At 32.8% G+C, this 12,175-nt stretch overlaps 4 protein-coding genes across 5 annotated transcripts in view; 2 read left to right on the top strand and 2 right to left on the bottom strand.

Moving 5' to 3' along the window:
- Window positions 1-2,956, top strand: part of LOC123321023 (dual specificity protein phosphatase 22) — a 31,706-nt gene extending 28,750 nt beyond the window's left edge. For both annotated transcript variants that reach the window (XM_044908535.1, XM_044908529.1), the window contains exon 7: window positions 903-2,956. In XM_044908535.1, coding sequence (XP_044764470.1) covers window positions 903-1,075 — 173 coding nt within the window. In that variant the 3' untranslated portion in view covers window positions 1,076-2,956. The remainder of the gene's footprint in view (window positions 1-902) is intronic.
- Window positions 2,957-5,449: 2,493 nt separating this feature from the next.
- On the bottom strand, window positions 5,450-6,306 carry LOC123314889. The gene is made up of 3 exons (XM_044900294.1): window positions 6,134-6,306; window positions 5,781-6,074; window positions 5,450-5,729 (listed from the first exon to the last, which is right to left on the bottom strand). Exons 1-3 carry the CDS (start codon window positions 6,212-6,214, stop codon window positions 5,622-5,624), a joined length of 483 nt encoding a protein of 160 aa, XP_044756229.1. The 5' UTR covers window positions 6,215-6,306; the 3' UTR covers window positions 5,450-5,621.
- A 301-nt stretch (window positions 6,307-6,607) lies between these two features.
- LOC123315885 (probable NADH dehydrogenase [ubiquinone] flavoprotein 2, mitochondrial) lies at window positions 6,608-7,934 on the top strand. The gene is made up of 6 exons (XM_044901788.1): window positions 6,608-6,766; window positions 6,820-6,948; window positions 7,040-7,227; window positions 7,280-7,487; window positions 7,632-7,708; window positions 7,796-7,934. The coding sequence occupies exons 1-6, from the start codon at window positions 6,728-6,730 to the stop codon at window positions 7,887-7,889; spliced, it is 735 nt and encodes a 244-aa protein (XP_044757723.1). The 5' UTR covers window positions 6,608-6,727; the 3' UTR covers window positions 7,890-7,934.
- LOC123315878 (N-acetylneuraminate 9-O-acetyltransferase) lies at window positions 7,882-12,090 on the bottom strand. The gene is made up of 6 exons (XM_044901783.1): window positions 11,878-12,090; window positions 11,727-11,823; window positions 11,428-11,676; window positions 11,018-11,285; window positions 10,124-10,359; window positions 7,882-10,032 (listed from the first exon to the last, which is right to left on the bottom strand). The coding sequence occupies exons 1-6, from the start codon at window positions 11,999-12,001 to the stop codon at window positions 8,613-8,615; spliced, it is 2,394 nt and encodes a 797-aa protein (XP_044757718.1). The 5' UTR covers window positions 12,002-12,090; the 3' UTR covers window positions 7,882-8,612.
- Window positions 12,091-12,175: the final 85 nt, after the last annotated feature.

Raw genomic sequence — 12,175 nt, 5'->3', positions numbered from 1 at the left:
AGTATTAGCATTTGATGGATGATGAATATTGAAAAATAACAAATTAAGATTCAGTTTATTATTAAAATGAAACGAATTTTGTAAATCCACAACACCAGAAAAAAAGTAGATTGCTCTATACAAATAAGTTCGTGAAAATTTTGAGTCAGTATAAAAACGAAAATGTTTTCACCCTTAGAGAGTCTTTATTTAGAGCTCGTGAGAATAAACGTTGCGATATATCACAAATTACTCGATTATCTGCTAAATTACACAAACAGTAAGTTTGATTAATAAGGGGGGTAATTATACTCCCCCCAAAAAGTACTACAACCAATTCGATCTTTAAAATTTCATTTAGGAAAAAATAAGTAAAAATAATATAATAATGAAATTAAAAGTAGAGATTTCTTGTAAATTGTGTAGGAAAATAGTCCTATAAATATGGGACTGCAAATGGTTCGTATTCGAGTTACAGGTTTTAATTCGAAATCTATATTGTTCATTATTAAATTCAATTATTTCCCCCCCCCCCCCACCAGAAATTCAGTCTAGGATCGCCCTTGCCACAGTTTTATATGACGGTCGTTCAAACTAATTTTTGTAAGTGTCGTCAATCGGCTCAGTCTCAGACTCTCAGATCATCTGAATCTATTCCAAGTAAGGACAAGTACTGTATGATAATATGTATATGATAAACTACCTGGGTGGGAAAGGCTTATAATGGGTTTTGCGTTGCACCGCGACCTTAAGATCTATTGTGCCCAGGTTAACTAGGACAAGGCAATACAAATTATCCATTAGATATCAAATCAATAAAAAATGAATATTCTATGGATGTTCATAAGCCACTGTTCAATATTTAATATTGAAATTTCCAGCTAGTCTGATCTACCAAAGACTAATTCAATCTGCGGTTTTAGGCTCAACTCCACCGTCTAGATCTGGATCCCGTGTGGACATATCTTCTTTAGGAGGTTCGGGTTCTCGAACAACACCTTCTACACCGCAAGGAAGCCCTCCAATATCGCCGAAAAGATCTCTCAGAAAACCCATATCGGTACCACTAGCCCTACATGAAGATGAGGACTTATAGCACACAGCAGTCAATAGTAATTCAAGGCAATATTCTAGCGTTGATTCTAGACGTAATTAAATCAGAAACTCTTTCTTCTTTCTCGATGAAGTACAAATTTTATGGGAAAATGTGAGACTTGGTATTCATTTCAAAATTCCTTCATTTAATCTGAACTTATCATTATAGGAACAAAGTATGCGCAAACGAGCATTTTGGTGAGGTGGATACCTCAAATCTTATGGAGTGGCAAATTAATCAGTCCAGTCTGTTCATTTAGGCGGTATATGAAAGGGACAAATTGTTTGAAAGTGTCGAACTATTACACATTTATTTTACACTCACATTTTCTCATAGGCATCCCAAAGACCTTGATTTTCAACATTGACTGCGGTACTTTAACTGCCCTATAACCTTTAAGTCACATCCTATTTCAAGAAATCCAAACGTTTTAGTAATTTTGAAATGAAAGGAGGAAGAGCATATTTTTTATAAAACCTTACAAAATAAAAAAGCAATAAGTGAGGATTATGAGGAAATATTCAATTATCATTCATTGCAAATAATTAAAGGTGTCCGATCGATTGAATTTTTGTGGAGCATCTTTGGTTATTATTTACACCGTGAAATTGAAAAATGCAAAAGTGTGATGTTTTGTATTTTAGATCGTTTTATTGAAGATCTCAATACAATGTATTCAGAAAACATATAATATCTAGCTGAACTTTTTGCAATATCCCGCAATGGGAAAGAAATATGGAGAAATGGGTCAACTCTTTACGAACTTTTAAAACTTCTCTTTCACTAAAAATGGTTTTTTGAAGACTTTGCCGATGAATAAATTGACATATTTGAAGAAGGATCTTTATTGACAGGGTGGATCATTTCTTCATATATTCTTTTTTCACTTCGCAGGTTATTTTCACCGGAAAATTTTAAATTTGACACATTGTGAATATTGATCTCATTGTAGATTTAGTAGCATTAGAATGGTAGTTTTCTCCCAGAAGGTTTATTTAATTACAGTTATATTGTATTTCTGTGGAAATATTTGAACGAAAAATTTTCATGATTTTGTAGTGGTTGAGATCGAAATTTTGACCCAGGATTCGATGTTTTTTGGTTGAGATAGGTACACTATTACCTAAGTATAGGTATTGTGAAGAGCATATTTCCTGCGAATTTCAAAAAAGTGCGTCCATCATGACTTGTATATAAAATTCGAATATCTCGAAACGTGCATGAAGGTATGAAATAGAAAACCTAGGAAAAAATTTGTGAAATTCTACAAGGAAAATTATCGAATGCATTATACACGAAATCATGGAAATAAGTAATTGGTAATGGGTTCCTTTATAATTTATATCCATTATGTAATTCATTGATAGTTTGTAGCTATAGCATATCTTAGGAAATTAAGTGCTTTTAATCACCTATATGATATTCATCCAATGTAGTAATAAACCAATTTATGTAAATTATATCAACATAGGAAGAATAGGTACAATATAAAAATATGAAGAATTTCTTCTCTGCGAAAAAAAGGAAACTTCAATCTTCAATGTCAATGAACCGTCATTAATCATATAAGTTCATCTAGGAATTGATTAATTATTATTATCCTTATACGCCTGAAAGCCAGTTAATCGATAAATTGGCAGGGAGGACAGTCTGAAAGTTTTCACAGCAGGTTGTGAATATATTTCGGTTAGATAGTAACGGACTGAAATGAGAATGAATTCTTTGTTGTACATTCGAACAGTGCTCAAATACCATTAAAATTGAACATTTTGAGAAAAGAAATAGAGATATTTATTATACATATAAGATATCGTTTTAAGCGCTGGACGCTTTTTTATATTTCGATAAAATTTAATAGTTGATAATATATACGAGAACATATATACATGTGAAATCGAATAAAACTAGCTGAAAAGTAGCACAAATTTCTCTGAAGGATCTCACACATTAGGTGAATGCTTCGAAAATATAGGTACCTATATATAAGAATTTGTTGAAATGCCTATGTAGGTATTGTTCGCTGGAAACAAAGAGAAAGAGGATAAGAACGTGATTAAACTTAGGTATGAATTGTACAATTGCTTACGAGATTGTATATGGATTTTATAGAATATATAGAGCTATCTTATATATGGCAGCAAAATATGCAAGTTATAGATTTTAGTTTTATAAAAGTCGTCATATACACAGAACAAAGGAATATAAGCATGAAGTTTTAATTGCACCGAATCTTTCATAGATAACATTTCCAGTAGATTCGAATTTTTGGTTTGTAGAATTTTCTGTTTTTCGGAAACTGGAAAAGTGCTTAACCGTACAAATTCAGGACCAGAACCATCGCGTGATTGCTTTTGGCAGCGTAATCAAAAAGGATTTTGGCTAATCCCAAATGTAAAATTCAAGAAGGATTTTGGCTAATTCCAAATGTAAAATTCAAAAAGTTCCATCGGGAAATGAGGAAAATTGCAGTTATTGCTTTGATAACACAAATCGAGTTAAATACAATAACTGCAATTTTCCGCATTTCCCGATGAAACTTTTTGAATTTTATATTTGGAATTAGCCAAAATCCTCTTAGACCCTGACAAAAATGAACCATATCTGGATATCTGAGAGGTTTGCCAAAAGCGAAATGTATATGATGAGAAATGAAAGTAGTGTTTGAAACTGCAAGTTATCGGAAATCCATTCTGCATATTACTATATGTCAAAAAATACTGGCCGTCCTAAATGTCAAAAAATTAAAATTAAATAATAAAAATATCGGATAAACCAGTAGTAGCAGGACTGTTCAGAGATTATTAGGTACCATGCTTTTAGTTTTTGGAATTTTGATTGCTAGGTATATATTCATAAAATATTCTCCAAAGATTTCTTTCATGGCATGCCCCTTAGTTCAAATCATAAAACCATGAAAGTTTTCGTATTTGTGATGAGAATATGAAAATTATTATATAAGTACCTACCTAATCTAGTTTCTTCATTTTTTTTACATCTGCTGTTTAATATTCAGCCGTCCTGTACCTAATTGTGCATCATGTTTCGATCTACCGAAATATTTGTGAGATGAGTACCTATTGATTTAATTGTTACCTGAATGCTGAATATTTTGTTTTTTGTTAGGTAGTATATATGTGTACTTGCATGGGTACATAATTTTGGTAGAGTTGCACATATATGACAGTGCACATATTTGACAGTGCATTTTAGTAATTTGTAGTTTTTCACAAATAATGTTTGAAGAAGTGAAATTTTTCATTAGGCATTTGTATATTTCAGGAGAATGATTTAGAAGTAGAAGTGTCCTTATTTATAAGATTTTTTAGAAATTCAACATCATAATCATTGTTCTACTGGAAGATGATGGAAATAATAAACTGTTAAATTTAGCAACTACTTTTGTTTCTGTTATATTAAAATGTATAAAAATGGGGCTCGAAGCAAGGAAATTAGATAAAGTCACTTATCCGATCCACCGTGTGAAAATACACTTTTAATGATGCTGACGCGATATCCTATACTATTAATTGTAAAAGTAAAAGGATCTTCTTCCTTATTTTTTTAAACAATGATCCTTATCGAACATCATCCTTGTTTTGGATATTTCCGTCGACCGTCTTCTTATTCTTTCTGGATTTCCCAAACAAATAAAAAGCTCTCAGAATAAATCATAAAGAGGAGGTACTAAAAGTACTTGAGAACTTTATTCGCAACAAAATCCATTTGCACCTCAGATGTATGGATGGCACATATGTGCAACTTATGGATGGTATTACCAAAGATTAACACTCCTCTTCCTATTTGGTACTACCCTCTAATACAAACTAATTTCGTAAAAGTCTCAAGTGGGAGGGGTAATAGGGGAAAATGAGCTGATGGAGGGATTATTGAGTTAACTCTATAATCTTTGGCGTCCACAGTCCACAAGACAATTAATTCTATTGAACCAGATAAGCACAATGAACATTGAGCTTTCAGAGGTCTGAGAAGAGACAGGTTATCTCTAGGTCTCAGAGCAATCAAGCGCTCACAGATCACACTGCAACTGCCGGACGCACCTGATAGTTTATTTCGAGCTTTATTCAGTGAAAATCATCGAATTGGAGGTTTGGACATGATTGATTTTAAATTTTACCTCCTCACTTTAACTAACAGTCTAGCATAGCAGTAGTTAACTATTTAGTCATTAATCCCAGACCTTCAACAGAAAATCTTCCACCAGTATGCTAGATAACAAGTTTCATTATAGGTTGGAAATGGGATAGAAGAGAAATGAAAGGCTGGCTTATTTCAGAAGAGTTATACAAAGTTATACAAAGAAGAATTATTGATGTTATAAACTTTTATTCAAAATTCCCAAAACAATACTTTCTTAAATGTTATATTTATTAATTATACCCTGTTAATTATTGTCATCTTTCAAAAAGACATTCAGAAACTCATTCATCAGTTAGTAGTTATGATATTCCATCTGGCAGAACCTACTTCTTTCATCCTACATTGAAAGGTTGTGTTGTCATTACCAACCAGGTAGTTTCCCATGCAGTCATAATCCCTCATCATCATCATCATCATATCTCTCAGATATAAAATATTCATTGGGATCAAATTTTGGCATGTCAACTGACAAAGTTTTCTTATCTACAGTTTTTCTCTGCAAAATAGCCAACTTCATTCACTTTGAACTGAAGAAAATCATACTTACGAAAAGTAAAGGGTTCAAAATATTAACCACAAGGTTGTCATTGTTCAACCCTAGCTTTAGTTCAGCCTTTTCGATCTCTTCCTCTAAACTGCCCAAATTACTTTTAAGATGATCCACTACTTTTTCAATAGTATCGATTTTAGAACAAAGCTCATCAAGCTGGTCACTACTTTGTCTCAAAGAGGTTAAAGCTTTTGTAGTTTCGTCCACATTTTCATGGCTTATAGTAACGAGAGTCTGACACTGATCTAAACGTGCTTTCATACCATTTATCAGTAGATTAAGTGGTAATAGCTGCAAATGTTTAAGAAGTGCAGTGTATGAGCAACTGAAAAATAAAAGTTTTGTTGTACCTTTTTATCCATATCATGATCGAAGTATTTAGAATAATCATTAGCTGTTTTAATTACATTGAAATGTTTCTCAGAATCCATGAGAGAGTTCAATAATTCAATTACTCATCAGCACAAAAAGATGAAATATCCTTATCAACAAACTACTGTCATTTCACAGTATATTTATATTTATATAAGTTTGGTTATGTTATGACAAGAGAGCATAGACTTAAAATAACAATGTATTATAAGTCTATGCAAGAGAGTCAAGAGACCACAGCATGTAGCGTATTCTTTATTGTTTTACTCATAACACCATGAAAAATATTGGAAAAATTCAACTAATTAACAATTTAGATGATTCATCAAATCAGATTTAAAACTTGCAATATTCTTGAAAGTTTCGAGAATCAGTTTCGAAATTTAGCATGTAGGAAATGAAATGTAAAATGATTTTCTTTTTCGTTTGTACTTCTTTGGTTTTTCACAACGTGACGTGATGTCATGTTATGTCATGAATTTAACAGCTGAGAAGTGAGAACCTGAGAATTTCAAAGTTTCATAATTGGAAAATTGGGGTACTAGTCTATTGATTTGAATTTTTAATTGTTTATGATGTTGAAATCATTGGAAACGTTTGGTAAACTTGTGGTTCGTATATTTCCATACCATATAACGGCTAAATTTCATGAATGCTATTGTAGGGTCGTTTCGCAGGAATTCGTTCCCTACATTCCACAGCTCCCCTTCAACATGATAGCTTGTTTGTACATAGGGATACTCCCGAAAATAATCCAGATATCAAATTTGAATTCTCTCCAGAAAACCAGAAGGTATAATTAATGTTACAAGTTGGAAATTACAACCAACCTTAATGATAAAATATCATTATCAAACATTAGAATTTAAAACAGACATTTGTAGAGAGTCGATGCTATCCTAGCTATATATCCAGAAGGGCATAAACGTGCAGCAATGATTCCCCTTCTAGATTTGGCTCAACGACAGTATGGTTGGCTGCCCCTTTCTGCTATGCATAAAGTTGCTGAAATTTTAAATCTGCCAAAAATGAGGGTATATGAAGTAGCTACTTTTTACACCATGTTCATGAGGTAAACCCAATTAAATTGTAATAAGAGGATATTGCAATTTATGTTAATTCAGGAATCCAACTGGCAAATATCATGTACAAGTTTGTACCACAACACCATGTTGGCTTAGGGGTTCTGATGAAGTTTTGGAAGCCTGCAAAGAAAATTTGGGTATTGGAGTTGGAGAAACATCCAAAGACAAAATGTTCACCATTTCTGAAGTTGAATGTTTAGGGGCTTGTGTTAATGCTCCAATGATGCAAATAAATGATGACTACTATGTAAGCAGCAAAATAAATACCTAATTGCGATGCTTTGGGTTTCACAATTTGTCTATAGTTGTCAAGATTAATGTGAACTAATTGAGTTGTTGCCTGGTTTTTTTATATATCACTTTCCTCAAAACAATATGTATATTTTTTCAGGAAGACTTGACAGTGAATGATACAAATGAAATTTTGAACGACTTGAAGGCTGGCAAGAAGCCAAAAGCTGGTCCAAGGTAAGCTTTCAAAATAATTTTAATTCAGCTCAATTTCAGATGTTTATTCGATGTAGTATGACAGCATATAGCTTAATTTTTTTTCAGAAGTGGAAGATTTGCATCAGAACCTCATGGTGAACCAACATCACTGAAAGGAGATCCACCAGGTCCTGGATTTGGTGTTCGTCCAGATTTGTAAAGTTGTATTAGCCTGAGAAAGCCTAATTAAATGTTATATTTATTATATTTTGAGTATTCTATTGAAACATCATGAAATGGCATTAGTTACGTTCACACAGAAATAATTTAGCACAGGTAATTTTACTTGTGTGAAAGCAGTAGAAATGAAGAGAATGACATTAGCAGAAATTAATTTATTTCTTATGATAATATATTTACAAATAATATTATGAGATCCTTTTTTCTACTTTCATCAATAATAATTGAATTATTTCCACAGTTATTTACAATGAATTCAAGTATGAATTATAAATCGATTCAGTCTTGAAAATACAAGAGCATATTTTATTACAAATTCTAGTATAACATAGTTTTCACAAAATAAGGAACAATTGTGTTTGGTTTGATAGGAGAAAATTTTGTAAACTGTATATAAAACGATGAAAATTGAGTCAGTAACTCATTCAAGAGTAACAACTTTGGATGCAGTTTTGACATATTTTGCTCAAAAATTAAGTTCTGATGACTTCCATCCTCAGTTAAAAGAGTGAATAAGTGTCCGAGGTTATTTTGATGAACTGATTACTTCTGAAAAATATTGGCAATTATACCTTATTGCCAGATTGAACTGACTATATTTTTCCTGCATATCTGCCCCTCGCTTCCATAATATTCCTCCTGGGTCTTATTTTTTTTTCAATCTTTTTCAGTAAAGAGTTGTCAGTGAAAATATTTAACAATTTCAAAACATACCATCGTTGATACCAATAGGAACAAGGATAGCTAAGAATAAAATAGCATTTCGAATAACCAGTTTCCAGTCAGATGGAACAGCAAAGGGTAGTAATACTTTGGTCAATCTATGGAACTCATGCGAGGCAGTCACAAAAATGAAAGAAGTGATAATAATGTTCATAACTGGATAACCTGGCAGTAGCACCAAAACGCCATGGTTATCTGCAGCTAAAAGAATATGATATTGACTAACGAATAGCTCTAAGGAGATTTCTCCAAACCAAGCAAACAGACTAGAATATCTGGTTCGCAGAAAACCAGAGATGTTTCTCAAAATTATATAACTAATTATCGGAATGAACACAACATAGGAATGTATCTCGCTGCAATCCATTTCGTCCTGGCACAAAAAAGTCATCGTCAGATAACATCCTAACCCTACAATAGCTAGAAGAGTAGCGCTCAATGTTAAGCCTCTTGAAAATAAATTACTATGATTGTTGTCGTCAAACAGATTATATTTTTGAGCAAGTAACATTAAAACTGCAAAGCCCATACCATGTATAACAGAGTACCGATCTAACTTCCACATTAGCCACCATTCCCGAATATCATCATCAGTAGAAACAAATAGAGCTTTCCAAGGCCGAGTCACAAACACCTTCTCGAAGAAGACTTCCGACAAGTAAAGTATGGTAATCACGCTAAATATACCGATAAATTTAACCAGCAAGTATGAATATTGTATAGGATTATTTTCTGATGTTGCCATTGTGATTTTTGGTGGAAACGCTAGGAAACAATAGATCATCATATACCAAAAAGACAGCAATGGAACAAAATAATAAAACTGATATGGTCGATTCATACATAAACATAAGGTGACTGTCATGAAATTAAGTTGGAACATCATCCTGAAATAACTCCTAATACTAACATCATTCCGATGCCACACATAACAAAACTGTTCGTAGCCTAAGAGAAATAAGTAGCTTGAGATTAATACTTTCATGTGCATATTTATGGTTAAAATTCTATTAGCACCAGTTACATGATACACCAGAATGACAAGCAACATCCAGCCTTTGGTTTCGTTTAATTGATCCTGATGTAAAACTTTTGTGAATCTGCTATTTTCTGTGAAAAATAAGCCAAGAACAGTGATATAGCCAATCGGAAGCCAAAAACTGAACTCTGAGTAGTATTTATTCTCCTTCATGAAAAAGTTGGTCCTATCACAAATGAAAAAATACACCATTATTATAGAAATACGAGCTATTGAACTGAACAGCGTATAGCAAGTCTCAACATTGGATACTGCCTCTGTTGTTTGAGGTTCTTCGGTAAGTAGAGTATATTCATGAGTGAATTTTCTCCTCCATTTCATGAATGTCTTGAGGAAATGCAAAATGATGGTAATCAAAAAACTGAAACATGTAAGTGTTCTTGTTGTAACTTTATATTTAAATCAACTGAATCAGCTAATTATTAAAACGATTAAAAATAATGTTTACTTACCAGATACCAAGAAATAAGAATGTTATTTTCTGGACGGTAGTGTAAGATTCAGTCGAGCTACAGCAAGTGCCATCGTCAAAATTCATATAATCATTGCAGTACATATTCAGAAGTATTTGAACATTATGTCTCAAAGGTTTCTTGGATAAGTGTATACCATCTGGACTTTCAGATAGCATGCCTTCTCCAACTAATTTTGTGCTCCACCACAAATCCACAGAAGAGTGTGTTAAAACCTAGAACATATCAACTATACAGGGTGTTCCATCGAAAGTGTCCACTGGAATTATCTAGAAAACCTAATGACAAAACTGACAAGGTTGAAAAATCTCAGTGAATATTCTCTACATTCTACTTGATGTCTATGACCTACGCTAATCAGAATGATTCTTGAAGAAGCTCAAAAATCACTCTAACTAAGAGTAGTAGTCAAAACTAAGTTTCATTTTTCGAATATAAAGCTGAAGATTTTCCAAAACTTATAACCGTTCAATAAAGGATATCTATGTCAAATTAAAAACAAATGAATTTGATATGTATTTTATGATCTTTGAGGTTCGGGTATGGAAAAGTTCAAATGAACTGTAGATGAAATTTTGTGTATGTAATAAAATAGGTGTTACATTTGAAATAACAGAGTTTGGCTCAACTTTTGATATAACCTGAAGTAGCCAAGATGTGAATATTTTGATTGAATAAATCATGGCAATCATTCATTATGATTCACAAATTACCAAAAAAATATATCTGGTTCTCTAGATACTCTTAGCAGACACTCTGCGAGAAATGCCTTGTATATTCTTTCCAATGAATTATAATATTCAGGTTCTGAAACTATATTCTTTAGTCATGAATCATTGTTTGAAAAAGGCTACATATTGGTGGTTGAATTACCTCGATTGCTGCTTCGTTATATTGATCAATTAAGGAATTTGTTATCATCCTTTCATCATGTCTAAGTTTTTCCTCATCCACTGGTACTTGTAAGGCCCACAGCACTTTAATATTTTTTTTACGCAATTCATTGATGGGTTCATAAAGCTTAGTAATATTTGCACTATATTCATTCAACATATTGAGGGATCCGTTTGATCTCTTGATTGCTGGTAAAGCTGTGCCAGACACAATAACAGAGGGAGCATTTTTGTCTTTCTGCCAAGATCTACAATGGGACCAGCAATCTTAATTCAAGTACATATTAACAAAACTAAAATCCATATTTTGCAGATTATGATCCATCTATATTGAACAGTTCATCAATTGAGCATAGTACATTATGAACAAAAATTATCAAAGAAGCTCACCTAAAAAGTTTAACCATATCAACTGAAACATCCGGATACCGGAAAAACTCTACTTTGAGCTTGAGTTTATCTTCAGTATGAATGAATGACTTATGGAAGGCTTCTGGAGTTTCAGTGTTTGAGCCATCGCTGACTTGTATATGTTGCACAAATGCTTCATAAACTTCTTGCATTCTAGAATCTCCAACAAATGCAAAATAACTTTTCTTCTCATAGAAAGCAAGGTAACGTAAACATCTCCTTGTATCTCTAGAATGGAACTTATTAATTAACAAGCAAACATTGAGGTGCGAACTCACATTTTAGTGTATAAGTGAAGCATACAACCGTAAGGCTGCCATTCTTGGTCACCCTTATATCTTCCATCCGACAACAACCACTTACAAGAATTCGAACCTAGATGGTGGTCAGAGTGAGTTTATATAATTTTTTGAAGTGGGTAGTGCTTACCGTATCTCAAATGAAGAATTGCATGATAGGCAGCAAATATGAGGACCAAGAAAAATGCAACCCTTTTAGCATTTTTTGAATTGATGCTATCAATTATCAGTTCAATACGTGATTTAGTTACCATAGCAAACTTTTACGTTCAATAGAGAAAATCAGCAAAATACAATTGTTTGCCGAACTTTGATTAAAATAAACAAATTATTCTAGGTTAGGTTTAAATGTCAGTGATAGATTCAGGGACGGATTCAACGTTTGAGCAGAGACAAGACCCTTTCTCTATGCGTTTGAGTACGAGGTA

Source organism: Coccinella septempunctata, chromosome 1, assembly GCF_907165205.1.
Source record: "Coccinella septempunctata chromosome 1, icCocSept1.1, whole genome shotgun sequence".
NCBI lineage: Eukaryota > Metazoa > Arthropoda > Insecta > Coleoptera > Coccinellidae > Coccinella > Coccinella septempunctata.
The sequence above is the reverse complement of the archived record's forward strand: the minus strand, read 5'-3'. Positions and strand labels throughout refer to the sequence as shown.

Bases quoted from the DNA above. Each gene is read 5' to 3' on its own strand.
- LOC123315878 (XM_044901783.1), bottom strand. From the start codon at position 12,001: ATGGTAACTAAATCACGTATTGAACTGATAATTGATAGCATCAATTCA. The intron at 11,677-11,726 runs GTGAGTTCGCAC...GTTCCATTCTAG, and splicing joins CTTCACTTATACACTAAAAT to AGATACAAGGAGATGTTTAC. The intron at 10,033-10,123 runs GTAAGTAAACAT...TACATGTTTCAG, and splicing joins TTCTTATTTCTTGGTATCTG to TTTTTTGATTACCATCATTT.
- LOC123315885 (XM_044901788.1), top strand. From the start codon at position 6,728: ATGATGTTGAAATCATTGGAAACGTTTGGTAAACTTGTG. The intron at 7,228-7,279 runs GTAAACCCAATT...ATGTTAATTCAG, and splicing joins TTTTACACCATGTTCATGAG to GAATCCAACTGGCAAATATC. The intron at 7,709-7,795 runs GTAAGCTTTCAA...ATTTTTTTTCAG, and splicing joins AAGCCAAAAGCTGGTCCAAG to AAGTGGAAGATTTGCATCAG.
- LOC123314889 (XM_044900294.1), bottom strand. From the start codon at position 6,214: ATGGATTCTGAGAAACATTTCAATGTAATTAAAACAGCTAATGATTAT. The intron at 6,075-6,133 runs GTACAACAAAAC...AAACATTTGCAG, and splicing joins ATCATGATATGGATAAAAAG to CTATTACCACTTAATCTACT. The intron at 5,730-5,780 runs GTAAGTATGATT...GCTATTTTGCAG, and splicing joins TTTTGAACCCTTTACTTTTC to AGAAAAACTGTAGATAAGAA.